Genomic DNA, 27,711 nt, shown 5'->3' on the forward strand with positions numbered 1-27,711 from the left:
TCTTCTATTTCAGGAGAGCCAGGTGCACCAGCGCATCTCTGAGCTAAGGAAGGAAGGTCAGTGGTCCGCCAGCAGGCTGCCCAAGCTGGTGGAAGCGTCACGCCCCAAGTCCCACTGGGATTACCTCCTGGAGGAGATGCAGTGGATGGCGGCGGACTTTGCTCAGGAGAGAAGATGGAAGGAGGCTGCCGCCAAGAAGGTTTGGCACCGAACAGAACGTGAAATGAGGGAACGGCGCTAAAAGCAAGAGGCCGAACAACATCAAATGTTTTTTGTTTTTTTTTCTTTTGTGCCTCTGTTGTAGCTCGTTCGTACATGTGCGCGGTACCATCAAGAACAGAAGAAAAGTGAGGAAAGATCCCAGAAACAAAGGGAAATTCATCTCCGTCAGATTGCCAGTACAATTGCTCGAGAGGTGGAGTTCTTCTGGTCAAACATTGAGCAGGTAAGTGCTTATTTACTCGTGTTTTCCTCTTTTTTTATTAATAGCGGTGCTTTTAAGTAGTCTAAATAAAAGATTTTACTTTTTAGGTTGTGGAAGTTAAACTCCAGTTTCAAATCAATGAGAAGAGGCTCAAAGCACTCGGCCTACAAAAAGCAACAGGTACGTCCCAATTTACAAAGACGCGTCGTAAAATAATGAAATAATTTCCTTTTATACTTATTATTTTTATACTATTCACGGTACTCCTTCTTTTGAGAGAATCAAGCTTTGTATTAGAAACTTAAAGCAGTTTAAACTATGTAGAAACAAACTGTTTGTACTCTGTTATACCACCGAGTTCAGTGACATTGGTTTGTGCCACTCTGATCTCTGCCGAAACATCTAACCAGTAACTTTTTGTTTCAAACTGTCCTGACTTGCATTTTGTCGTCTGGTCAATCAGCAAAAGAAAAGGTCGATAAAACGGTAGGTGCTGCCCTAACATTTAAATGATTGTTTCTAATCTTGGATAAAGTTTCTGACTGTAAATGTATATTTTCCTCTTCCATTTCTATAGGAGGTGGCCAACTCAGGCAGAAAGAGAAAATCAAGTTTTTCCACGGGGAACGAAGAGGGTAAGTTTTGTTTATGTGAGAAAAAAAACAAGTAGAAGCCGACCAATCATAGCTTATTCAAGGTCTGTATGTTTTTTGTTTTTTTTTTAGTTACGGATGAAGAGGGCACCATAGAGGAACAGGAAGTCATGGAAGGAGACACAGACCACAAAGCAGAATTGATCGAGCTTGCAAAAGATGGTATGTGAATATGGTTTCCCGTTAGAAATTCTGTGGTGTGCGTTTGACTCTACATATTTGTCTTTACTTAAAAAACAAAAAAACACTTTCCTTAAAATTCTGTTTTCTCTGATGTACAGTTAGAGCGATGGAGATCCATGGTTATACAATAAATATTGAACATAATATTTTAAAGCAAGTGTACAGAATCAAGATTTTACACGGGGAGCATTTTTTGTTTTATATTCCTGTGTACACAAATTTATCTTGTGTATATATGGTAGCTTAGTCAGGTTTTTTAATGTGAAACTATCTTCACACATCAGGCAAGTCTGACCCAAGTCTGATCTTTTTGTGCATATGTGACCCATATCCGTTTCATGGCAGTGTGATCAGTGTGATCGACCCAATTCAGATCTTTTCATCAGAATTTTTATTTAATTTTATTTATTTTTTTGTGCCACTTCTATATGTGGTACTAATTCAGAGACGTATCGGATATTTTTCAAAGCGTCCGCAGTCTGAACCGTCATGTAGCATTTCATCATCTTTTACGTCACTGTCCTGGCGCTCACTACACATCCACACAGACTTAGCTAAGCTAACCAGATACATAAACACTAGAATCTGCTGTGTGACGTTTTCTGTTTATCTGAGCATGCGGGTCGCTTTGGGGTCTTGGACCGTGCAGACAGAAGTCTGATGATAGTCACATTTAATTAGTAATATGAACAACCATGCAAAAAAAAAAAAAACTTATTTCAGCAAAAAATCAGAATTGAGCATCAAGACCTGCAGTGTCAGCTCAGCCTAAGAATCAAACTCCTGCTTTTGGTACAGATGTGGACTACTGCCGTTACGTTTAGGCCATTTAACAGCCTTAGCAATTGCTTGTTTTTGTTTGCTAACTTTATTCTTTCTCTCTTTAAGCCGAGATGTCTTTGGATGCTTTAAAGAAACAGTATGCTGGTGCCTATGCTGATGACTTTGAGTGGCCTCAGCCGAGTCCTCACACCGATGAGGGTGATGTGGAAGAGACTGAAGGTGCCTTTGATTTGAAATTGTTAAAGTGCTTTCAGAAGCTTTTTTTTTTTTCTTAATGCTCTCACCGCTGAGTGGTGCCACGCTTAAGCGTTTTATATCTTCTTCTTTTTTTAATACAGAAATGGACTGTGTCCCAAGCAGTCCAGCTGAGGCAGTGGTAATAGACTCTTTGTTCAGCATGGACCAACAGCGTGGTGCAGATAAATCGACGTCTAACTCTAATGGGAAGGCTGGCAGAGACATCGCTGAAGTGGCCGCTGCTACAGAGCTCCTCCTGCCAAAGGGCAGCCTCAGAATCACCTCGTCTGTAAGGAAGAAAAGCGTCACTCATTTACTGTAAAAAAATAAAAAATAAAAAATGGTTCCATCATCATCATAGATTGATATTCATGTCCTGTCTCACTAGACCCACGGCCCAGCACCCATTCTGTTGCATGGATTGTTGAGAGAATATCAGCAGATCGGTGTGGACTGGCTGGTAAACCTGCATAAGAAGCGGCTCAATGGCATCTTGGCTGATGAGACGGGCCTCGGCAAGACCGTGCAGACGGTGGCTTACTTGGCCCACTTAGCTGGTCAAGAGGGTACGTTGCAGTACAAAGTTCACTTGATTTCCTTTCTTGTGCATTATTTGCCGACTTTGCATCTTAAACACAATTTTTCTCCGCAGGCATTTGGGGACCCCATCTTATTGTAGTAAGGACGTGCAAGTTGTTGAGTTGGGAGCTGGAGTTCAAGCGCTGGTGTCCTGGCCTGAAGATTCTCCTTTACCTGGGCAACAGAAAGGAGCGCAGATGCAAGAGAAGGGTCGGTGTTTGGGTTTTCTTCTTTAGTTAACACAGTCTATCAACTAAAAGTGTTTAATTTTGAGCTGCTTTTCATGTAGTGATGCATCGTTTGGTTATTGCTCTGCAGTTATGGGATGACACCAACAGCTTTCATGTATGCGTGACATCATACAAGCTGCTGATGAAAGACCAGAGACATTTTCTGAAGAAAACGTGGAGGCATCTGGTTCTAGATGAGGTGCAACTAATCAAAAACATGACTCCAAAGCACTGGGAGACTGTCTTTGCTCTCAGAAGGTGAGCTCATTAATAAGAAAAGAACCCAATGATTTGATAATAATTAGTCTTTTAATGAGCACAGCCCAAGAGCTGTCAATAAAGGGGATCTATGCTTATGCAAATGTTAGGTTAGGCTGGTATAAATTGTCGCTATTTAATTTTGTTCGCTTGATATTTTCATATATCATAATTTATATGTTTCTGTGGCTCTTCCAGTGAGCAAAGGATCCTTCTCATCCACACTCCACTTCAGAATAACCTGAAGGAGTTTTGGACCATGATCCACTTCCTGTTGCCAGGAATCACCAGGCCATACTCAGACTTTCCTATTGAAGCAGACACAGACGAGAACCAGGACTACTGCCACAAACTGGTTATACGCCTGCACAGGGTGCGTATTCTCCCTGCATATTCTTCTGCTTGTGAAATGGTCATGTGTGATTTTTTGATCTCATATGATCCATAAGTACATACGATAAGCTCTTTCCTGCTTCTCTGTAGATGATCCAACCGTTCATCTTGAGGCGCTCTAAAAGGGACGTGGAGAAGCAGCTCCCTAAGAAGTACGAGCACATTCTGAAGTGCCGTTTGTCAAATAGACAGAAGACCCTTTACGAGGATATCCTGACGCAGCCTGGGTGAGACGTCGCACTAAACAATCACCTTCTGATCACTTGAATATATTTAGATAACTTGGGCTCAATGCATATTCTCCATTCTAAAAAATTATTATTATTATTATATTTATTGTTGTTGTTGTAAGGCCATTCCTTGATGCATCATTTTACAGAAAACATGTCAATCTCTGCTCTTTCTGACTATTAGTAGGAGAGTTTTGTTTATAACTGTGTTTTGTGGCTTCCTCCAGGACACAAGAGGCGCTGAAGTCGGGTCATTTTGTCAGCGTGCTCCAAGTTTTGATGCAGTTGCAGCGAGTGTGTAACCACCCTGAGCTGGTGGTACCCAGAGAAACCAGCAGCTCCTACTTCTCTCCATCTCTTCAGTACAATGTGCCATCACTGGTTCTCGGAGCTATTGAGAAAGATGCTTGCAAGGTGCGCACTAGTGTCTATTTTGATCCTCAGGGGAAAAAAAAAAATTAATTGCCAAAGACCCATGACAATTTTAAGTTATTTCTTATCAAACAATATAAATTTTTAATCAGTATAAACATGTTTTGTTGGTTAAAATCCTATATGATGAAAGAAGAGCCTGTAGCTTCTTGTCATTGACATTATGCTTAGTTAATTTTCTGCTATGTCTTAAAAAAATATTTTTACTGAGTTTAACATGTTAACCGTTCACGTTTCTATCCACCTTTGTTGCTCTGCTGTGATCCTAGACGGCAAACCTGTCCATATTTGATCTGATCAATAATGAGAACAGACTGACCCGGTACCAGACTGAAGAAGCGGTACCTAAGCTAAAGGTCACTCAGCAGCTCATTGAGGAAATCTACACCGGCCCGGAGCAACCGCCCAGACCCAAACCGTGTCCGATAAAACCCATGAGGTCGCCACAAACACTTCCCACATTGACATGTTCTTATATATGTCAGCGTAATAAAATGTAATGATCTGACTTTGTTTGCACCTTTCAGGCTGTTCCAGCCAGTGCAGTATGGCACCAAGCCAGAAGGTCGCTTAGCTGCCATGGGCAATGCACTGGGTCCGCGCCCCCCAACAAGCTCTCCCCCTGCAAACAGCTTAGCTTCCACTATCAGCCAATCAGGCCAGACCAGAGGCAAGTCCCCTGTTGTTGCCCCGACAACTACGCCCACTTCTCATGGTAAGAGTTTTGGAAAGTGTTGGTCTAAACGACGGGGAATCCATCGGCTTCAGGACTCCCGGTTGTTCAGTGGGAGCATATCTTCTAATGGTTGTTGCCTTTACCTCATGTGCTAATAAAACATTCTCTGCTTGTCATGTGTGCATTATGCAGTGTCATGCTGCATGACTGAGATGCCACTTTAAATTCAAATTATCTGTGTTATGCATTAAAACTTTTTACATTATCACACATGATCGCTAGATTGTGGCGTACAGAAATGTGTGCCATGGGTGTGCATTTGCTTAGTTTGCGGCAGTTTTCTTTATAGAGAATTTCTGTCGACTTTCACAAGCAGGGGTCATAGGGTATTAAAAGAGTAGTTCAGTTTTTGATAAGGTATAAGCAGTTTCTGTCCTTTTTGTCATGGATAACTCTCTTGCATCATTGTTAAGATTAAATCTAGATTAGTGGGTCCTGGATACTCGAGATAAAAGCCAATTTAAGAGGGGACCAAGAGCAAAGAGGACCACCTACCATCTGAAAATATATCATTTTTCAGATGTTTGTAAATTGTATTATATAAACCTTTATACCTTTTATAAACGTTTACTTCGGAAAAGGAGGTAGAATGCGACGCCCCACCGATAATATTCTTGTGTGAAGCATACTGAAAATGGTACATTTTAAAGCATTTTCAGGTCAGTGTTTCTGTCTATAATGTAAGTAAATTGGTGGAAGCAACTGTTGCTTCAGTGAAGTCCATTAATTTCTGATATTGGACATTAAATCAATTATTACTACTTTAATTATTTTTTTTCACCGATAATATCTTAAGCTTTTCACAAGAAGCGGCTGAGACAACAATTAAATCTCTTGTCGTGTCGTGTTGCCAAGGTAACCAGCGTCATCTGTCTTGCCGTCATCAGCTAACATTTGAGCCAGCGCAATAATTTAGAACAATCAGGCTATTTCACGGGACCTTTTTTTTTATATAGGTGTCCTATAACACTTTTTAACAGACATCCTGTAGCCAATCAGTATCAAGTGTTCACCCAGGACCATGGTATAAACTAATTGTTAACCAGACTTATGTTCTGAATCAGTGTTAAATGAAGATGCTCACAGAGTTATCCCCTGCAGACAAATTAAAAACTGCTTCTACCCTTTAAGATAGCCGTGCTGTGTTTAAACCAAAACGTTCCAGCAGCAGTGGTGGGTTGACCGTTTTCCCTTTTTTCTGACGCCTCCAGAATCTCTATGGAGTTTATTCACTTTGCAAAACAAATGTAGCGCTGAACCTGGTCCAGCTTCTTATTCCCACATTCAACCCTTTTTAACTCTTGTGGTATTTGGTTTATAATCATTTAGATCATTTAAAAAAACTGATAGAAAAATGATCATCGTCGATCTTTACGTTTTTTCCTAAAACAGAAAAGGAAATGTTATATTTGAAATAGAAGAGAATATTCTTTTCTGTCCACTTGGGGAGCTTTGTTTCTGAATCAAAACCACTTTTGGACAGAAGAGAATCTGCTGAGGTCATCATAACAATACCATAAGATACACACACGGCACCTCTGCCCATACTGTACTCTGGTTTAGAAGGAAAAAAGTAACAGATTTACACATCTGCCAGGACACATATGTAGTAAAGGGCCTGCTTATTTTTCAGTGACTTGTCTCGAGGATCACAAGGGCACAAATTACCTTTTGAAGCAGTTTAACTTGTAGTTTTCTCTAAGTGTAAAAAAAAAAAAAGTACTAAAATGAACCCCACTGACCATCAGCGCCAGCTCTCCTACTGCTTCCTGTGTTGGCCCACCACTGCTGAATACGTAGAAGAAGACAGACTTTGATCTTAAATGATTTGACTAAATATTGGGTTAGCCCTAACATGAAGTCCCACACCCCATTGCCTTGTATTTCGCAGCCATTGGAACAGCTACTCAGAGAGCCCAGGCTACTCCTACTGTCAGCAGCAGCAGCAGCAGCAACCACAACAACACTGCATCTTCCTCCATTGCCTCCTCTGGGAACAGTGGCAATGGGCAGCATGGTCTGGGAACTACTCCTTTGGCCTTGGCTCAGACCTTAGCTGGAACAGTTGTAGGCTCTTTGACTTCCCTCAGCCAGGCCGGAGTAACACAGGTCCCAAGGCCAGGTTTAGCCCCCAGCCATGCCATCCAGCCCAGTCTTTTGTCCCAGAGGTTGGTTCTTACATCTCAGGCCCAGGCACGGTTGCCTAGTAAGTGGCCTGCCCTCCCCTTTATCTCTGCATTTTCCCTCCACCTCTAGCACAAACGTTTTGGCTGCTGTACACCAAGGCCTTTACTTGAGGCACTGCTGATATACGTTCAGTCCAGAGAACATGGCTCCGTCTATGCACGACAGCAGCAGCACTGCGGTTGCAGCCATTGCTGTCAGGTGCCATACATCAGTAGTCGATGGAAGAGATGTCTCTGTTAAACCTGCAGCCATATCAGCAGCATCTCATCGTCTTGGCATACCCCGTTTCTTTCTTCGCACCTGCATGTACACTGCACATGACCCTGTGTCACACCTGGCATCACTACTCTACTTAGTTTAAAAGGACATTTTAGGGTTTTTCAGTCTGGTCCATATTTTTCCTTGAAAATTGTTTACAGGCACAAAACTCTTTGCATTGGGACTCTTACTGAGAAAGCACACTGCGACTGGGGGAAAAAATAAGAGCAAAACTGCAATGACTTTAAGCATTATGCACAATGGAGGCGACAATGAGAGTAAGACCCCAAAGGACTGGATGGACGGCAGTAGACGCCAATACCTGAAACAAATAAGAGCGGCCAAGACAATGAAAATGTCACACACACAGTTTGAAGCATTTCAATAGATAAGAATGAAGACTAAAGGAATTTTGCACTTATTGCCACAGATGTGCAGTATATAGCAAAATCATCACCAGTAAACTTATTTCAAATTTCATGTCACCCTAGTGGAGAAAACATTTGGATTTCAAAGAGAGAGTAGTAGAGAGAGTAGAGAAAGAAATCTTCATCTACATGGTCAACTAACAATAAAACATGCCATCAGGTTGTAAAAATAAAATTTTCACACGGGCGCACTAATCTACTGGTGCGCTAAATAAATTACAAACGACTACGCTGTTAAGCGCGAAACAACTGCTACAGAAGCCGTGGAGTATCATAAACGTGACGATGTAAACATGTCCTCCATGTATTAGCTGCTGCTAATAGCTGCAGTCATCATGTGAAATGATTTTTGGCACTGTTGCCAAGTCCACTTGTAAATTCCCTGAGTCCCGTTTTTTTATGGCTCGTTTCTGAACGTGCAGTCACTTATTTGGGGTCTGATATAAGCGACTATAAACACGAGTAGAGAGACCCGCTTCTTGTTGCGCTACAGATAGTGAATGGGGCGGCTGATATCTCTCCGCCCCTCCGTGTACAGAAAGGTAGAGGGAGACAAACAAACGACAGTAGACATTTCTCTGCACTGCCTTGTTTCCAACATAACGGCAAAATAAACTTACATGTCCAGAAGAAAGCTGCAACATGTGCATCCGTTATAAATCCCCACTCCCTCATGAATTATCATCACCTGGTAATAATAGCTGCACCGATATAAACTCTAGTTTTCTCCTGGTTATTAGTTCTTTTTCCTTTCTTGATTACTTTCTTTTCCCTCTCGCTGGGCAGAGTATGGATTGTCCTCCATTTTAACAGAAAAGGGCAAATGGAATGATCTACGGTGGTCTTTGTTTGTTTTCTACTCCGACAGCACGTCTTCATATAGAAGACAGATAGAGAAAACGCATATGGCTGAAAATGTTGTCCACTTTTCGGCTGCTGAAATCAGAAATGGCGACGCAGCATGGCGCCTCCCAGTGGGTGCACCGACACCAATGTATTTATAAACTATTAAGTTATAAGAACGCTTTCATTTTGATGTGAAGTATTAAACTTTGCCAGAATATGTATTTATAAAAGCAATAATTAATTTTTGCTAATTAAAAGCCAAATTAGTTACACACTAAACTAAAACAAGTTTTTTTCCTGTCCAGTGCTTTACTCTCATTGTGTCCTTACTCAGTACGAGTCCAACTATATTTGTGATCCCACCCATCAATATTTCCCATCCGCATAACAGGAAAAATATGGCTCAAGTAGAAAAGTCCAAAGAACGTTTATATCCTTCTTCCTACGTTCTCCTTTCTTTTTTAATACTTTATGCCCTAGTTTACTAATATCCTTTGGTTTATCGCATCAGCCAAGCTATCAGGAGACCACCCAAAGATATTGCTGCCCCCCCCCCCCCCTTTTGTCTTATCTTGACTGTCAAAGCTACGCATGTGGAAGCATCCCCGCAGGTTATCACGCTCTTTTCCGCTTTAAATCTTAAACTTTTTCAGTAACACACAGTATCTGAATATGTAATAACCAAGTTTGTTGTGACTATGATCTTCAGGATTTTAATTGTTGTTGCTTCCAACACAAAGTGTCTAAAGTATAATTTCATCACAGAGGTGGTCTGATTAAAATATAAGGTAAAATGCAAATTACCGTTGTAAAATGAAACCTATTTGGACGTTTGGTGATGGGAAAGATTTCTACCCTGAATTAACAAGAAGGAGATGGATATTTTTTACTCAATCAGTAATCATTCACTGATTCTTTCAAGAATCAGTGAACAGATGACAGAAACAAGACACGAGTCCAAACAGGGGTCTGCATCTGTTCCACCTAGACGAGGAGAATCACTGCATCATACCAGCGTTATCTGAGAGAGGTGTTGCACCACAGCATCTCACCGGAGGAATCTTCAGCTCGGCTCGGACGAGCCTGATTGTAATTGTTCCAAGGAACGTCAACGACATAGACTGAACCTTAAACCCGGCATGGAGTTCAGTCCTTTATCTGGATCTGATGGCTCCCTGTCTCTCCAGGTTGCAGCAGAATGAAATATGATGAGCTCAAACATGAACTAACTCAGCAGCTGCACCAGGCACAATGAATACTTTTATCAAGTTGTGCAAAGTGATAAAACAAAAGTACTTTTATACACTGAAAGTACAGATGACGTTGCAGCGCTATTGCAGTCAGGGTCCTGAACCGGCCGCTTCATTCAGAGTAGTTCTGTGGTCAACAGGTCAGAGTCTGGGCTCCCTAGATGGTTGGTAGGGTGATTCAAACTTTATCTAAAATCTCACATTTATTGAACGTCGGAGAATACAACATCTGGTTTTTGTTATTTGTGCCTTTTTATAACCATAGAATCACGTGCATGCTTCAATCTGAAATGGTATGAAATAACAAGGTTAAATTTCATTGGTAAAGACAAAATGCATATCCATCATATTCAGCAGTCATATAGAAGACATTTTCCTTTATTGTAGTTTGAGAGGAGGTGTGTGTTGTCTTGAAAAAGCATTACGTGTTTTATGTTTTAAACTTTTTCTCCCCTAAAACTTTATTTTTTTTTTTCTTCTGTTGATGGACGATGTGTTTTCCATCCGATTAATTCACCCTGGTTCTGCATGTCTCGTCTCCTTTTCACCCTGCTACTAACTAAACGCGTTGTTTCACATTGCTAACTACAGGCGGGAAACTGTTTTTCTTCATCCGTCTCACCGGTTGTTCTTTCTTCCCAATGAAGGCGGCGACGTGGTGAGAATTGCCCAGCTGGCCAACATGGCGGGGGGTCAGAATCGCATCTCGCAGCCGGAGACCCCCGTCACGCTGCAGTTTCAGGGGAACAAGTTCACGCTGTCCCCCAGCCAGCTCCGCCAGCTCACCACCGGACAGCCCTTGCAGCTCCAAGGTACACTCGGTAATGTACATCCCATCGTCATATTTGATCTCTACGTCATTCTCTCCTTGACCTCCATCTTTACCATTTCCATGTGACGTGCTTGCTGTGTGTGTGTGGATGTGTTGTTTTTATTGTGCATTCAAACCTTTATGATTAACCTCGGTAAACATCATGAATGGCGTTAAGATTGCTGCTTCAGCATTTCTGTTTTGTGTTCAGCTGTGGTTGATATTACATCTAAAAATGTTTCTTTATTGTTGGTTTTGTTTTTGGAAATGTTTCTTCTGACATGTTGTCATTGTCCGAGTTTTTACCTCGTCCGTCTTACGTGAGGATGCTTGAGGGTCCGTCTTAATGGTCTCCATATGTGCGGTTGACACAGGCAACATCCTGCAGATCGTGTCTGCTGCAGGGCAGCCCATCATAAGGCCCCAGGGCTCCATGGTCATGCAGACAACGCCTCAGACTGTTCCTGCCTCCAGTGCCGCAGCTACTCCCGGCACACATCATCCCGCCCTCTCAACAGCTCAGCAAGGTGACTCATTCTCAGAGTTAATGGTTCTCCATCTCTGCCTTTGCTTTCTGTGATAATAAATTAGCAACATTTTTCACAGTTTTTACCTTCCTGTTGAGTAAAAAAAAAAATGCCTCTTTGCCCAAACATGTCTTTTTATTAATACTGTAAGTGTTTATGTAAAACAATCTAGTATTTTATTTTTCCTGTTTCTCTTTTATTAGCATTGGGTGTGACTACAAATGCCACATCATCCCCAACCAACCTCGCTACTGCAGGTCACGGTTCTTCCCAGGTCAGTATGTTGAAGTAACATCACACATAACGGAAAACCGCTTTAGCCTAAAGAACATATACAACAATTAAACTAGAAAATTATTATTTTTTTAATTAAAATGTGTATGTGAAGTGGGGATAGAACTGGATAATATTCAGCTTGTTTGCAGGACTAGAAAATGACGAGAAGTCTTTTTGTTGTTGTTCTGAAACACGGGCTTGATATGAAAAGCCCCAAGTGTCACTGTATATTAAATAATTACAACAAACTTATGAACAGTCATGCAAAACAAACACAAAGGTTTTTATTGTAGGCATATGAAAGGGCCTTTTTTTTTTTTTAAAGAAAATTATCTTTTCAAACATTTGTTCATGAAATTTCATCTAAAGTGTAGAATTGGTTTATTTAAAAGAATATCAGAATTTTTGGTTTTTTAAAAAGCAAAAGTAATTTCTAGAAGATTGTGATTTTTTTATATATATATATATATATATATATATATATATATATATATATATATATATATATATATATATATATATATATATATATATATATATAGCTGTATATATGGCAACAAAATATCCCCCTAACAATTTTTTTCATCATGCCACTCTGTTCTCAGGAGGCTTCAGAGGAAAAGACTCAGCAGCTGAGAGAGCGTCTGGGCCGCTTGTTTGAAGCAAACGAGCAGCGCTGTAACCGCAGAGTGTTGTACGGCTCAGACCTCCTGCAGGCGTGCACTCTGAGCTCAGAACCGGCTCACACCGCCCTGACCGCTGGAGGCTGGAGGTGGGTGGGCAGGGAGAGCTGCATGAGAGCTACCAGCACCTGCGTGGCTACCACTTCTGTGCTGCAGTCCACTCTGCTGACTGTGCAGGACCATCATGAAGCTTCCAAAAACCTGATCAAGAGGTATTACCACTTTCATTAAAACTTGTTAATCATTTCTAACTGTGGGTAATGGTTTACTGTCAATCACTGCATCTTCATTCAACTCTAGAGCCATTTATAGATGATCAGCTACAGTTTTTGCATATCTTTTTTTTTTTCTAACCACATCAAATTTGTAATATAAATAAATTTCACACATCATTTCTGAGTGCTATTATTAATGAATGTTTATTGTAATTTTGCAGGCTGACAGCTGTGCTGCCAGCAGCTGTAGCTCCACCTCCTCACCTGTATGCAGCCAATCCTGCAGTTCCCTACAGGCTTGAGCAGAAATGCTTTCAGCAGCGGCTGCTGGAGGCCGCCGAACCCCACCGTGCCGAGATCCACCATCTAGCATCCAGACGTTTCCTGAGGCATCCTGACTTACAGTTGATGCAGATGGATTCAGGTTTGTTTTCTGAATGAATTTTGTATTGCAAAATAATGACTTCATCCATGTTTATGTCAAATTAACGTGGCGTTCTAAGAGGCTAAAACTTTTCAGAGAATCATGATCACTCTTGTTTTGTTTTTTTTTTTCACCAGTGCGTAACCAGAGTTGAAACTAAAGCTATCTTAACTGGTTTTCCTAAAGAACTGGTTTGGTTTTCCACAGCCTAATCGCTGACCCATAGTCGTTTAGTCAGGCTAAACACTCACTCTCTGCATCCCTGGTCACTATGTGAATCCCCCACTAAATATTCGATCCTTTCCATGTTTCATTCTGAGTTTTTGTTGAGAAACGTAGTGCATGTAGACTGAAAAGAGTCTACATTTATCTCAGAATCCCTGCAGGCAAATCTTGCATCTGAAATCACCATCTTTATTTTTTACCTGTTTTAAACACTTCACAGTCCCAGTCAGCTGATTCTCCATCATTACCAGCAGCCCTGAGTTTCCTGTGAACGACGTAATGCCCTTCACCAGAACAAACATTGTTCATGCCCTTGCCACTTAAATAAACTCACAAATCTCTGTGCTCTTATGGAGGATCCGCAGGCCTTGAAATGGCCTTCATGAATTCAGCAGAACGTATCGATTATCAGCTGTAAGCACAGCTCTATGTATGGACAGGTGATATCAGAATAAACAGCGAGATCGGACATGGTGAACTCATGTTATTCCGCTCCTACTCTGACATCTTTTTGTTGATGAAGCTTAGTGTTTGGCAGAGCAAAAAAATAAAACAGAAATGACTCTGACAATATGCAGAGTGGTTGTTTCCTTCGGCCCAGCTCAGATTTGCTGCTAAGATAAAACCAGTTTGGGTGTCAGAGCGCCATCTCTGATTTGGCACTGGAACCAGTTTGGTGTAAAATCTCATTTTTCCTATTGTTGCTTGTCTTCTCCTGTTCTTTTGCCTTAAGAGGTTCAATAACCAAACAGGTTTCCTGAAAAAGTATTAGGGTCTTTTGCCTGGAAATTATTTTTGTCTTAACTTGTTCATTAGACTGTTATAATAAGGAACATGGGGAAAAGCATTGATGTCTGATTCTTTTTGTTCTCTCCAAAGGTAAACTGGAAGCTCTTGCCATTCTGCTGCAGAAGCTTAGGTCAGAGAGTCGCCGCGTCCTCATCTTTACCCAGATGTTAAAGATGCTGGACATCCTGGAGGCCTTCCTGGATTACAGGCAGCTCAAATATGTGCGCATTGATGAAAACCTCACGTTTGAAGAAACACAGGTAAACTGTCTGATAGCATTTAAATAATACTTGAAATCTACATGTGAGATCTAAAAGGGATGATGTATTTAAACTACGTGTAATAATTCCCTTGTAATAGGCTACAATTTAATTAGTATTAGCATTAGTACAGCTACGGTACCAGGAATATGTTTTTCTCCAGATACTGAGAGGTCAGCCTGCCTACAGTATAGTACAAACTAGCTTATTTGGATAAGCCAGATATTATTTTCTATCTGTCGAATGGATCAAAAGTGCTCAGCCTTTTGTTGTTGCATCTACAGAAAGTGGCATGCTGGACACGCACACAGCAAATCTAGACTAGTTTATGATGTTTACCTAAAGAATTATGACTGGAAAAGTTTGTTTTTCCTTTAAGAACATATTGATACAGGTATAAAATAAGTGTTTATATAAAATTAACCATTTAGGTACTGGGTAAAAGAGTTTAGAGCATCTTTTTTCTACATGTTCTAAATATTTTTTTCCCCACACCAATCCAGGTTGATGAATAACTCTTGTTGGGCTTTTCTTTTCTTTGCCTCAGTGATAGGAACACATATTCCTCTTGTTTTAGTGTTAGTTATAGATCTCTCACTACAGAAAGTGTTTTATGAAAGAAGCCAAAATAACAAGCAAAAACAACGTGTAAAATTGTGACGTTGATGATGTTGCCCGTTGTGTTTTCTCAGCCGTTAACCTTCTCTGTCCTCGTGTTTGATGTTGTGATCGCACAGGAAAACATGAGAAAGTTCAACACGAACAGGCAGGTGTTCTGCAGCATCCTGACCAACTGCTGCTGCTCTGAAGTCGGGACCATCGTTGACGCAGACACAATCATCTTCTATGACACCGACCTCAATCCAAGCATGGACGCCCGCACTCAGGAGTGGTGCGATAAAGTGGGCCGTTCCAAGGATATTCACATTTACAGGTGATCTTACAAAAACCACGAGGAAAACTGGCTGTGATCCTCATCTATGCGCTCACTAATCCAGACAAGTTTGGAGTTACTAACGGGCCGCCTGAAATGCAACACTAGCTATGTTTACATGCACAGAAGGTCATGATCTTATTAAAATGTATTTGGAATAATCAGATTGTACCGTTCATATAGGTGCACATAATTAATCTCATTATAATATGTGAGTATATGCATTTGGCTTTATTCAGAATATAACCTCTCTGACATTTAGGGCTGGGCGATAAATCGATTTAATCGATTAATTCGAATTTACAATTCTTTAAGATTATATTTTTGGAAAATCTGGATTTTATTTTGCCAATACACTCATTGGGTTTCCATGAAGAGAACAGCATGTGATGCTGAATATATGTTTAGGCAAAATTATTGTCAAAATATTGTTAAGTAGAAACTTTTTTTTGCCATAATACGAGGTACTTCATTTACTTATTTACTTTTTTTTTAACTTAGTTTGAAGTTCCCAAGTGCAGTGAAGCCTGTTCTTAGCTCAATGTGTAATACCACTAGCAGCAAATGTTTTGTTATATTTTCATTGTTTATAATGGCACGGCTACCATCTTGTTTTACAAGCATGTTTCACAGCTTGTTTTTAGTTGCACTTTGAATTCAGATCAACTTCCTGATGAAATGCTTGACATAAAAGCAAGGTTTTAAAATAATTTCTTTAATTTCTTTTTATGAAACAAAAAGGAGGAAAAATCGATTAATCTGATTTGGTATGATAAAATCGGAGCTCTTTTTTTTTAATCCATATCGTCCCAGCCCTACTGACATGCACAGTTATCAAATTCCCATTTAAAAAACAGAAGTACGTCCATGTTTGCTAAACAACAAAAAATAGTAAACAAAGCAGTATTATACAAGTTTGTTTGTCTTCTGAGCGGCCTAGCTGGACTTGCGTCCGGTTCTAATTACGGTGAAACGTCACTGAGTAAGCAAGAATTTTGAGTTCTTTTGTTTTTTCAAGAAAGGTTGTATCATGAGTCCCTGACAGTTTTTCGTCCCGACGGAAATACGCCACGTTTAAGTCGTATGTTAGCGTGCAACATTCAGAATAACTTGAGCCTAACAGGTGTTTATGTGCACATTGATCAGATTATCAATTGGCATAAACCACCCGTCTCATTCGGATTATAATATCATTCCAACTGAGTTTAATCCGATCATCATTTTCCAATTGGCTTGTTTACATGACGCTTTTTTATTCCGATCGGCCCTTTATTCCGATTATCTTTGTCCATGTAAACGTAGCCACTGAGGAACTGGGGTGTTTTTAATGGATATTCTTGCTTTTTGCTTTTCTTTGACCAGGTTGGAGAGTGGCAATTCAATCGAAGAGAAACTGTTAAAAAACGGCACCAAGGAGCTTATAAGAGAAGTAGTTGCACAGGGTACTGACTACAGTTTGGCTTTTCTCACGCAGGTAAGATAAAACCCAGTGTGATTGTTTGAAGCAAATGTTTATTTCATAGTCTGTTGTTAAGAAAGGATTACAATTACAAAGACCATAAAACCTGATGTGTCTCTGTAGTCGACAATCCAAGACCTGCTGGAAGTAGAGGCGGCTTCAGGAGTCAAAGTGGAAGAGTTTGTGGTGCTTCATCAGGAGCCGTCGGCCTCAGAGGCCATTTCTCCCAAAGTAGCGAGGCCCTACATCCAGGCTCTGCACAGCATAAACCTGGACGGCCAACCTGAGGAGGGAGAGCACCAAGAGGAGGACGCAGGAGGCAAACGGCCGTCAGAGGAGGCGGAGAGCCAAGCTAAAGAAGATCCTGGCCTGTTGGAGGAGTTGAATGCAGTCATGGATCAGGTTAGCTTTAATGTCTTTAGGTTTGCTTTGGGAAACTTGTTAAAGCTATGTGAAATGAAAACCAAAAATGGCCTTTCTTTGTTATTTTTATAAATTTCTATTTGATTTTGCTTTATCTCAACAACAGCTTACTCCTATTGAAAGATATGCTCTGCATTACCTGGAGTACCTCCACATCAGTGATGATGAAGCTGCCCTGAAGGTCAGAGAGCTGGTTTGTTTACCTCAACACACCCAGTCTGGACAGCTTTTCTCACCATTGACTAAACAAGTTTAGCGTGCTCAGGTTTACATGTCTGCGTTCTGTTTGTGGCTTGATGAATGCAACTCTGTCATGTTTTTGTTTCTGTTCTCCAGGAGAGGTTGGAGTGTGCAAAGAGAGGCTGGGAGCTGCAGCAACTGCAGAAACTGAAGGAGGAGGAGGGGGAGCACCAAATGACGGACAGAGAGGAAGATCTCTTCACCTACACCAGGGAAGACGCTTACAACATGGTCAGTGGACGCCGTTATCAGCTGAACAGGAATTGTTGTGCTGCTTGTGTTGCCCTTTTGGAGACTCTAATCTTTTTTGTGCACTTTAACAGGAATATGTTTATGATGCAGAGGATGGGCATACAGAAATCATGCCGGTAAGACAATAAATGTGGTGCTTTGGGGAAAATGAATCACTTACTGTACTATAACAGGATTTCCACACACTATGGAAACGTGTGAAATAATGATTGAAGTAGTTTTATGTGTAGATACATATGGTATAACAAAATAAAGATAGAAAATGGTTTGTTTGTCTAGACTTGATTCCTTATTCCCTTGTCTAAAACTATCCATTCATTTGCCTTTCATCCATCTGTCTTACTGTTACTGAACCCTCCAATACATCAAGCCATCTGTCCTTGGTCCATCACTGCAGCCATTCATCCATGTTTCCATTTTCTCCTTCCTTCCATTCTTACAGTCCTCAGTTTCTACAGTATTTGAATTCAACCTCTATAGAAAGATCGGCAGTAAATCCTCAGTCAACTTTTTTATTTATAATTCAGAACCTGGATAATTTAAGTCTAAAACAAGATGGAGTATGGACATAATAAAGTTTAGGGACATAAGTTTTCATCTGACACCAGCTTTTTGAGAATTGCATCGTGTGTCATCTTTAATCAGAATTATGAGGACTTATTATTCCTATTTTTGTAAGTATTGTGGCACAGCTTGCCCATTCCCTCTTCTCTGTGGTTCTTCGACGTAGGTTTGGACTCCACCCACGCCACCACAGGATGACAACGACATTTACATCGATTCGGTCATGATGCTGATGTATGACACCACACCCATGCCAGAGTCCAAGCTGCCTCCCATCTACATCCGCAAGGAGCATAAGAGACTCAAGATGGACCCCTCAGGTGAAGCATTTGTCAAAGAAGACGCTAGTTGTTGGGAATGGTTTTAACTTTATCTCGGGTCTAATTATTTTGTCGAGCAGCAGCCAGAAAGAAGAAGAAGGGCCACGGGGAGACGGTCATACCGCCGCGCTCCCTCTTCGAGAAGGCCAGCATGCTCAAGGTTCGGCGGGAAGGCAAAGACCAGAAGAAGAACTTTTCCCTCAAACAGCCTCCTTTTGCCAAACCCCTGCCGTCCCTGGCTAAGCCTACCATGGAGGCTGGTCAGGATAACCCAGAGTGGCTCATCAGCGAGGACTGGGCTCTGCTGCAGGTAACGGCCCCCCCTCAGTCTTCTCATACCCCCTTTGTCAAAATGTAAGCGTTGGGTTTTCACGAGGCTGACGAAAGCTCTTGTTACCGCTTCGTGTCCTTCTAGGCCGTGAAACAGCTGCTGGAGTTGCCTTTGAATCTGACGATCGTGTCTCCTGCCCACACGCCCAACTGGGACCTGGTGAGCGACGTGGTGAACTCCTGCAGCCGCATCTACCGCTCACCCAAACAGTGCCGCAACCGCTACGAGAACGTCATCATTCCTCGAGAGGAGGGCAAGGTACTGAACCCACCGTCACCCTGCGACTTTAAACTCGACCGCTCACATCATGCTCATCGCTTTCTCCCATGTTACAGCTGGTGTATGAAGCTAACCCTAAGAAGAAGTCCAAGAGCATATATAAGGTATTCGTTGTTTTCACGTTTGAATGAAATACACGTTTCCTCACACTTTAGCTAACGTTCCTTCCTCTTGTTTGCGTACGTTCAGTCTAAGAACAGCCGTCCGTTGAGGACCTGCCAGATCTACACACAGGATGACAATAGTTCACAGATTCAGCTGTACAGCAGTCGCTTTGAGCTCATGAAAATAATCGCCAGCAAGAGAAGCCCACCAATCAAACCGCTGTAAGTGTTGCTGTTTGTTCACAGTGATCATAATGTTGTTTTCCACTGATGCAGAAAACCTCTTTACCAACGCCATAAGCTGAGCTGGACGCGTTGTACTTCACAATACATCTGATCGAATTCAAATGTGTGAAGTTGTTGCTGAGTCCATCTTTATGACTGGAATGATTTGATTATTTCTGTATAGAAGTTTGATCTGTGGATCTTCTACACTGCAAAAATTAAACTAAAAAATTAGTGTATTTCTCCTTGATTTGAGCAGGTAAATAAGATGATTTGCCAATGGAATAAGATTTTTGCACTTAAAACAGGAACAACTCATCTCCATCATCTTATTTCAAGTGCAGGATGTCTAATTATCTTATTTTAGGGGTCAAAATACTCATTCCATTTGCAGATAATCTTATTTACATGCTCAAATCAAGGCTAAATACACTAACTTTAAGAACATTTTACTTGTTTTTAGATCAGTTTTTTCAGTGAAGTGCCTTAAGATGATATTTGTTGTTAATTAGCGCTATATAAATGAAGAGAATTGAATTAAATCGATTGGTTGTTCATGGAATGGAAAAAGGATATTACAGTTTTTTTCTTACAAGTAACACTGATCATTAAACTGATCAAATAGCCGTTATACTTTATATAATATAGTTCTTTAAAATTCAATGAATTTGTCGTGTGTCACTTTGCACATTAAAAATCTGATAATTAAGCCAAAGTCTGATAAGCACAATATAAAAGGTTACACTTTTATTTCTAAGGTTCTGATTGAAATGTTTTTATTTACAGGCTTGGCATGAATCCATTCCAGAAGAATCCCAAACATGCGTCGGTCTTAGCAGAAAGGTAGGTTTTTATATCGGCAATTTTAGATTGTTTTTAAGTTAATACACAGAAATTCCAACCAAAAACAAACATGTCGTTGTTTTTCTTCTTCCTTTTTCAGTGGGATTAGCTATGACAAGCCCCTTCCTCCCATTCAGGTGGCCTCTCAGCGGGCTGAAAGGATTGCCAAAGAGAAGAAGGTAAACATCAGCTGGTCGAGACTCTTTAGTCTTCTTAGTCTGAAGGTGTATTTGGTAATTGTTTTATTGATAATTATAGAAACCTGATTGGATATAGGACGGGGCAAGTTTTTAATCTCAATTCTGATTGGCAGGTGATTTAAATAATTAGTGGCGTTTCGTTTGCGCTTGCAGTTTCTGACTTTTTAATTTCTTTATTTCTTGATTAACATGTAATCACATCACAAGTTCCTAGAAAGGGAAGGACCCGCGTTTATCACACAGGGTAAAACGAAGCGCCATTTATTCTGCAATCAAGACAGAGATTAGCAAGCTTGATTCTTTTATCTCCTGCCCCCAGTTACCCAGCCACACTGACTCGTGTGACGCAGTTATGTGATAAATAGACAAGTTTAGTCACATTTGTCACAGACCCATAGGACTGCAAGGAAATGCTTGTTTTTCAGGCCAGCAACATCTGATGCTTCATCCAGAGATGATGTCGGCACAATAGTCCCTTTTCCGTTGCAGGGACTTCCAGCAATTATCTAGGATTTTGAAAGTCCTCCACATTTTTCTAATCAATTTTACCCCAGCAATTTAAATTTCTTGTATTCACACTGATTAAAAAAGTCCTGGTCTGGGGTTAGGACTTTGAGATTACCATAGAAGTGTTGAGGAGTGGGGTTATGTGCTGAGAAAAAAATGAATGTTGGACCCTTTCTTGCAGTGTTTTCACTTTCACCCACCCACTATACTGCAGACCTGCCTGTTGTCGTGTCCTACTTTATACGAGATTTATATTTCTTCACTTTCTGTGATTGAGAATGGACCAAGGGACGAGGAAATATGGCAGTTTTACGTTCTCTATCTTGTTTTGTGAGCAAATTGTGGAATATGGGCTTCTTGCTCAGGCTTTATCTTGTTTGGCCTGTCACCGCCACCTGCTGGACCGGAGGAGCTGTGCAGTTTTCTTCACAACTTACATAAAATATGTATTTTTAGCTGTATTATAAACATGAGCATTATTTGAGAGACTCTTTATTCTTAATTCACGCCAAAGGAAATTGGGATGTTTAGCTAGAATCACCAGGGGACTCATTTCTAAAGCTTGTGTACAAACAAAATGGGGCCTTGTGTACGTCGCTTTCCACACAAAAGCTGGGATCTTTTTTTTTTTTAACACTTGACGGGAAAATGTGCGGTCCTCACGGCATCTCTGACTCATACCTGCGCTCATTTTGGACACAGGGGAAATTGGTGATGCAGATGGTAAAGTGGTGAATTGTACCCTTTTTTCTTTTTCTTGGCATACAAACCATTTTAGTATGGATTCTACGCAGTGTGTTATAAATGAGACCCTAGGTGCTAATGTGTGCTCTTGGAGGCACGTGTTGACTATTTTCCTTTGCCACTCTCAGCAGAAGGGGATCATTTACATTTATTTGCCAGTTTTCCATCCAGCCTTAGTAGCTAAGTTATGAATATTATATCCGCTAGCTTCCGTCTTTTTTGAGATCTTTGCAGTGGGCTTAGTTGTTTTGGCGTTTGCAGGCCCTTGCAGAGCAGCAGAAGGCTCAGCAGTTGGCCCAGCAACAGGCTGGAGCTCCCCAGGCTCAGGCCACGGCTGGTCAGGCCCAGACGCCCGCTGCTGGCCAGGCTCAGGTTCCACAAGCCGCCGGGGTGACTGCAGCGACCGCCGTGCCCAATGCAGCAGTACTGGTGAGAAACGCGTTTCTTTCAGCACTACTAACCCAGAGCCGCCCTACCGCTACTGTAACACAGCTGTGTATCCTGTCTTCTAGGCTGGAGCAATAAAAAGCACCACTGTGGGCACCACCATACAGGCTGGTATGTTGATGCACACACGCTCCGTCTCCTAGCGCCGTTGCTCTTTGTAAAGTCAATTAATTTCTCCGTGTTTCTCCAAGCCACTGTAGGGGGGAACGTGATCGTGAACACAGTAGCTGGAATTCCCCCAAGTCCCTTCCAGGCCAATAAACGCCTGGCGTCTCCAGTCATACCGGGCACCCTGTCTGTGAGTCACGTTCACTTATTACTGCTGCTCTGCTGTGAAGCCGCTGTCACACAAGCATAGAGGACCAAAGTTGGTCAACAGAAGGCGTTGCTCATGTTGCCGTTGTCATTACCGCTCCAGCCCGCAGGCGCAGCTGGAGCCCAGGTGGTCCACGCGCAGCAGCGGGCCGTCGCTGCTGCCGCGGCCCCTGCCGAGGTGGTCGCCATAGCTACAGGAGCAGGTGTGCGAGCCGTAACGCCGGTGACCGCTTCCGCTGTGGGATCTACCACTCTGAGCCCTGTGCAGTCACAGACCCGCCCGCTGGTCCCTCAGGTCACACCAGGTACACGGCTCAATTCAGGCCCAGGTTGTCTAGGTCAGAGCAGCTGTCTGCAGGTTTGACCCGTCTCCACGTTGTCTCTCCAGCCACAGGCATCCAGATGGCAGGCAAGTCCCTTACCCAGGCCCAGCTGCACGTGTTGAGACAGCAGCAGACTACTTCCCCTCAGATGAAAGCCAAATCTCAGGTACGTCAGTGGCCTTGTCCCGCTGGGGTCTACTTCAGTGGTGTTCAATTATATTTTGTTTAAGGTATTTAATTGGCAGTTTGTGATGTAGGGTTAAGTTACCAGACCAGGACTTAACATCTCATGGAGGACTGTTCAGTCGGTTGTCCAAAGATCGAAAGACCGTGTCCAAAACCGAGCATTTTGACCTACATACCCAAAAACTGAACTTAAAGAATACACAATATCTTTAGATCATAGTCACTTCTGTTCAATGGGGACACGGACAGTGTTGTAGTCAAGTCACTATGCCTCGAGTCCGAGTTCAGGTTTGAGTCTCCAGTGTTCAAGTCCGAGTCAAGTCCAAGTCATTAAAAAAAAATCTGAGTCGAGTCACTATTGATCAAGTCGAGTCTAAGTTCCGCACTAAAGTAAGCATAGCCTACATGTTTTTAAACTAAAAAAAAAATCCACACTCCACCACATTGCACTAATAATTTAGATATTAAAATCATACACCAAATAATATTCTAATGACATATTAAAATTATAGCCTAGTGATATAAAAAAAAAGGTTGAGTCTTTTTCTCAGTTTCCAAGTCAGAATGATCTGAATGTAGGAGTCCGAGTCCAAGTTCGAGTCATCAGTGCTCAAGTCCTCGAGTTTGAGTCTCGGACTCGAGTCCTACAACACTGGACACGGATTTAAGTCCAGTTATCGTATTGAGAATCCGGGACTTGGAGAGATGGTGGTTCACAGACTCTCATGTCCACTTTTAACTGAGCTTGAGCTATTTTGACAAAAAAGAAAAAACAACGACTTCAGTCTCTAGATTTGCAAAGCTGGTGGAGACATACCTGAAAACAATGGCAGCTGTGATGCAGCACAGGTATTAACTCAGGGGCTGTTGAGACCGTATTTACATTTACTTGGTCTGTCACGCAAAATCCCAATAAAATACATTGAAATTTGTGGCCGTGATGTAATTGTGTGAAAATGTCAAAGGGGTATGAACGCTTTTGCTTGGCACCGTAGACTTCATTCAATGAGACGGTAATGAGGTAACAGCAACAGCGGTACTATGGATTATTTTTGCTTCCTTTGCTTTCCCTAAAGCACTTCCTGATTGTGTTTACAGGAGTTATTAAAAATGCAGAAACACAAGGGGCCACTACAGCAGGCGGCTGCAGCGACGCAGGGTCAGCAGGCTGCTGTGGCCCAGCAGACTACCCAGGTGCAGCCCGCTCAGGCTGGCCAGGCCAGTCCCCAGCTAGCAACGGTGGCTGCAGCCAGACCCGGAGCTGTGCTTGCTGCAAACACGCTGCAAGTGACCCGACTGGTAAGATTGTAAAAAAAATAGCCTCCAGTGATTCCTTCTGGTGCCTAGAAATGGAAATGTATCAAACAAAAAGAAGGAAGTGTCAGAGTAAATCATGCATCCCTTCTTCAAGAGGATAAAGTAGAAGCTACTTACTCTGAGTGTTGTCTCCTCTGATGAAAATGCTTGGCTCCGATGGTAACGGGAACGTTTCTAGATGAGTTTTCTACGTTGTCTTTTTGTACTTTCACAGACTCGCGTGCCGACTCAGGGGCAGATCCAGGCCCAGGCGGGGCAGACGGCTCAGGTGACCCTCACCAAGCCTCCGGTGGTGTCTGTGCCGGCCGTCGTCTCCGCAGTCACGACAATGTCAGGAATAAGTGTGGCGATCAATCAAGCACAGAAAACCGGTGAGCCAGAAGAAGAAAAACGTTGCTGTTTATTGAGCGAATGGCAGGTTTCCAGGTTTTCTGCTAATGTGACGTCAACTCGCTGCGCGGTCCATAATCAGTTTCTCCGTTGTTGTCCTGTCGTGTGTAAGGGGGCCCAGTGCTGACGTCAGGCTTCCCCCAGATGCACGTCCAGCAGCTGATTCCCATGAAGAAGCAGCAGCACCCCACGGCCATTCAGGCAGCCGCAGCTCAGCAGAAAGCAGGGCAGCCTCAACAGGGACAGGCCGCCGTGCAGCAGAAGGTAAACCCCCCCCCCCCCCCCCCCCCCCCCCCACCACCACCACCACCACCACGCCTCCTGGATGTTCAGCTGTCACCTAACCCACAGCAGAGGCATCACTGTGTGTCTTTTGTTAGGTCTACAACAGGGTATCCGCCTAAAGAAGTCTGAACTATGTAGAGATTTCCTATTAGGGGTCTGAATTTTTATTTTACTAATCTACATTTGTGCAACTGTTGCTTCTCTGAGCTACTATTTTTATTATTTCATCCATTTTCTGGTCATTAGTTTTACGTGCTGCAGCTGTGGATGAGGATGAGGAATTAGATTTGCTGTAACTCAACCACGAGGGATGCAAACAGCCTGTTGGAGGGAAACATCTTTACATGACATTTACAAAGCTTGGCATGAATAAAGGGGATTTTGGGATTTTAAGCTTGTCATCAGTCACTGTTCTAAGGATTATGGGATATTTCAGTGCAGTGTGCTGAAGTTAGGACTGAAAAATATAACTTTGACAAAGTTGTCTTTAACTTATTTCATATAAATACAGCCTGTAGTCTGTGATTTGATTTTACATGGTTCTTGTAGGTCTGGAATTTAAATCAAAATAGTCTTATAAAGGTCTTAATGTCTCTTAAAATCAGCGCACTAAAACGCATTGAAACACTGGTACAGAAGTACGCCACAGCGATTATATAACATCTATAAATTAGGGTTGAAGCCCAATTTTTGCTGGAGTGTTCAGAAAACTTGCATTTGGAGTTCAAACGTGTTTTTTTGTTTTTGTTTTTTAAACATCCTAAATAAAGATGGCTGCTATTTTATGTCCTCTCCACATTCAGGGGTGCCATGTTGCTCTTTGGTAGAGCCGGCACGCTTATAGAGGCTGCAGACCTCGACGCAGCTGCCTGGGGTCCGACTCCCAACCGCTGGCTGTTCATTGTGTATCTCCTCCCCTTCTCCTTTTCTTTTTTTTTTTACCCTCTGTCCTGTCAAGTTACTGGTGAATAAAGGCTACTAGGCACACAAAATCTTTCAAAAACTACCATTCCAGGAGTTTTTGTCAGGCCGTGTGCCGTTGTCTTGACTCCGTCTAGCGTAACTGGATGCTGCAGCCACAGCTGTGTTGACCCTGGGCAGATGTGTTTTGGTTTCCTGCTTTGCTTTGCGGCTCATTTACTTTGTTAATTACTTGAGAATCTGTAAACAGCCAGATCTACCTCTGACCGTCTGTTTGATTGGCTCAACCCCATCAGCAGCCTTTTGTCTGGGGAATATTCTCTGCAGCTCATTTTCTTCCCTGTCGTAAAACAATTTCCCAGTTGAAGAGCATTAAAGTCAGTTTTGTTTCTGAATTGTGTAACACTGATAGTGATTCTTGTTGAATAGTTCATGTGCGCTAAACTGTGGGTACCTCGTTAACTGTAGCGCTTTTGGTCGGCCAGCAGGTGACGATGCAAGCCGCCCAGTCAGCGCAGCAGCAGAAGGTCACCTACGCAGCAACGACACAGCTCCAGCCTGGAATCAAAGCCCAGTTCTTCACCACCACATCCATTCCCCAGGCCCAAAAACCAGCCGGAGCCCAGCAGATCCAGGTAGGTGATGGGTGACGTCAGAGTGCAACGTTCACAGAGCTGCGCCTGGTCCGCGCTGCTGTAAGAGTCGCTCTGCTTCTTTATTGTAGGTGGCTAAGCTTCCACAACTAGTGCAGCAGCAGCCCGCCGTGGCCAACATTCAGCAGATTGTGTCCTCTTCCCAGCAGGTGAGGAAGCGCCGACTCTGAATTAAACCTGTCCCCCCCTACCCCTCCCCCTCTACTAGGCCACGTCTAACCTACAAACCAAGCAGGGAAATAACCTGACCGTTGTTTGTCCTGTGACCCAGGCCCAGCCTCAGACCGTGACCCTGGCCCAGGCGGCCACCTCGGCTCCTGCTCAGGTCCAGATGATTCCCACAGGCACAGCCACGGCTCAGGTGGTACAGCAGAAGATCATCCCGCAGCACGTGGTGGTGCCCGCCACGCAGATCCAGCCGCCCAATCCGCACAGCCCCACCCATCCGCCCGCGGCCCCCTCAGCCGCAGAGTCCCCCGGCCAGCAGCCCGGTCAGGCCCAGCAACCCACCAAGAACCAAGCTCGCCAAGGGGGCGTCAGGGCCAAGGCCCCCGCCAAGCCCAGCGGGGGGAGCAGCTAGGCGGGCTCTGTGGTGAACCCCCTCGCCGGGTGTTGTTCTGACAAAGAGCCAGTGTCTTAATGGCAGCAGACGCTTTGTTTACTCTGTTATCGTAGTCTACCTTCAGTGTTCCTTTCAGAGCCAATAACCCGTCTGCGCTGGAAGATCACTGAAGACCTCTCATTGCTTCTCCTGGCCGCTCCAACCATCAGAAACCGCGATCCATTCTTGATTCAAATGTACATTATCTGTTATTAACAACCTCAAGATGGACGCCGCCAACCACGGCTCGGTCCGTCCTCCGTCCCCCGTGTCCTCTATGCGATGGACGCGTGACGTGACGGCCCCAGGAGGACCGAGCCTTTGTGCATTTGGGAATGAGCTGCCATTAGTGTAAGTGTATTCATTATTAGTCCCCGTTTGTCTCATTCTGTTGTTGCCTAGATGGTCGAGTGGACAATAAAGGTCGTTCCTTTAATCTTGTTTTTTTTTTTTTTTTTTTATTTCAGTAAATACACTGTAAACATGTACTTTAGTGTTCTGTGTTTTCTCACAAATTCTTCTTTTTTTTTT

The 27,711-nt window shown here is 42.7% G+C and overlaps 1 protein-coding gene across 5 annotated transcripts in view; it reads left to right on the forward strand.

Moving 5' to 3' along the window:
• The window catches only part of ep400 (E1A binding protein p400), a 36,825-nt gene extending 9,391 nt beyond the window's left edge, over positions 1–27,434 (forward strand). For 2 of the 5 annotated variants that reach the window (XM_021318372.2, XM_012866245.3), the window contains 47 exons: positions 14–199; positions 305–445; positions 532–604; positions 888–910; positions 1,002–1,059; positions 1,150–1,239; positions 2,149–2,262; positions 2,382–2,569; positions 2,669–2,846; positions 2,933–3,069; positions 3,178–3,347; positions 3,546–3,720; positions 3,831–3,967; positions 4,198–4,384; positions 4,672–4,841; positions 4,930–5,117; positions 7,030–7,344; positions 10,755–10,928; positions 11,293–11,445; positions 11,649–11,719; positions 12,327–12,616; positions 12,841–13,043; positions 14,148–14,317; positions 15,055–15,251; positions 16,614–16,725; positions 16,834–17,112; positions 17,240–17,314; positions 17,470–17,604; positions 17,697–17,741; positions 18,356–18,509; positions 18,590–18,819; positions 18,925–19,098; positions 19,176–19,223; positions 19,309–19,445; positions 20,235–20,291; positions 20,392–20,470; positions 22,004–22,171; positions 22,255–22,300; positions 22,381–22,487; positions 22,608–22,809; positions 22,893–22,993; positions 24,112–24,312; positions 24,545–24,701; positions 24,833–24,984; positions 26,412–26,561; positions 26,651–26,728; positions 26,851–27,434. In XM_021318372.2, coding sequence (XP_021174047.2) covers positions 14–199; positions 305–445; positions 532–604; positions 888–910; positions 1,002–1,059; positions 1,150–1,239; positions 2,149–2,262; positions 2,382–2,569; positions 2,669–2,846; positions 2,933–3,069; positions 3,178–3,347; positions 3,546–3,720; positions 3,831–3,967; positions 4,198–4,384; positions 4,672–4,841; positions 4,930–5,117; positions 7,030–7,344; positions 10,755–10,928; positions 11,293–11,445; positions 11,649–11,719; positions 12,327–12,616; positions 12,841–13,043; positions 14,148–14,317; positions 15,055–15,251; positions 16,614–16,725; positions 16,834–17,112; positions 17,240–17,314; positions 17,470–17,604; positions 17,697–17,741; positions 18,356–18,509; positions 18,590–18,819; positions 18,925–19,098; positions 19,176–19,223; positions 19,309–19,445; positions 20,235–20,291; positions 20,392–20,470; positions 22,004–22,171; positions 22,255–22,300; positions 22,381–22,487; positions 22,608–22,809; positions 22,893–22,993; positions 24,112–24,312; positions 24,545–24,701; positions 24,833–24,984; positions 26,412–26,561; positions 26,651–26,728; positions 26,851–27,159 — 6,984 coding nt within the window. In that variant the 3' untranslated portion in view covers positions 27,160–27,434. The remainder of the gene's footprint in view (positions 1–13; positions 200–304; positions 446–531; positions 605–887; positions 911–1,001; positions 1,060–1,149; positions 1,240–2,148; positions 2,263–2,381; positions 2,570–2,668; positions 2,847–2,932; positions 3,070–3,177; positions 3,348–3,545; positions 3,721–3,830; positions 3,968–4,197; positions 4,385–4,671; positions 4,842–4,929; positions 5,118–7,029; positions 7,345–10,754; positions 10,929–11,292; positions 11,446–11,648; positions 11,720–12,326; positions 12,617–12,840; positions 13,044–14,147; positions 14,318–15,054; positions 15,252–16,613; positions 16,726–16,833; positions 17,113–17,239; positions 17,315–17,469; positions 17,605–17,696; positions 17,742–18,355; positions 18,510–18,589; positions 18,820–18,924; positions 19,099–19,175; positions 19,224–19,308; positions 19,446–20,234; positions 20,292–20,391; positions 20,471–22,003; positions 22,172–22,254; positions 22,301–22,380; positions 22,488–22,607; positions 22,810–22,892; positions 22,994–24,111; positions 24,313–24,544; positions 24,702–24,832; positions 24,985–26,411; positions 26,562–26,650; positions 26,729–26,850) is intronic. The other 3 variants (XM_021318374.2, XM_021318373.2, XM_021318375.2) reach the window with 3 other exon arrangements.
• The last annotated feature ends 277 nt before the right edge of the window (positions 27,435–27,711 follow it).

Source organism: Fundulus heteroclitus, chromosome 12 (assembly GCF_011125445.2).
Source record: "Fundulus heteroclitus isolate FHET01 chromosome 12, MU-UCD_Fhet_4.1, whole genome shotgun sequence".
In the NCBI taxonomy this organism is placed as follows: Eukaryota; Metazoa; Chordata; class Actinopteri; order Cyprinodontiformes; family Fundulidae; genus Fundulus; species Fundulus heteroclitus.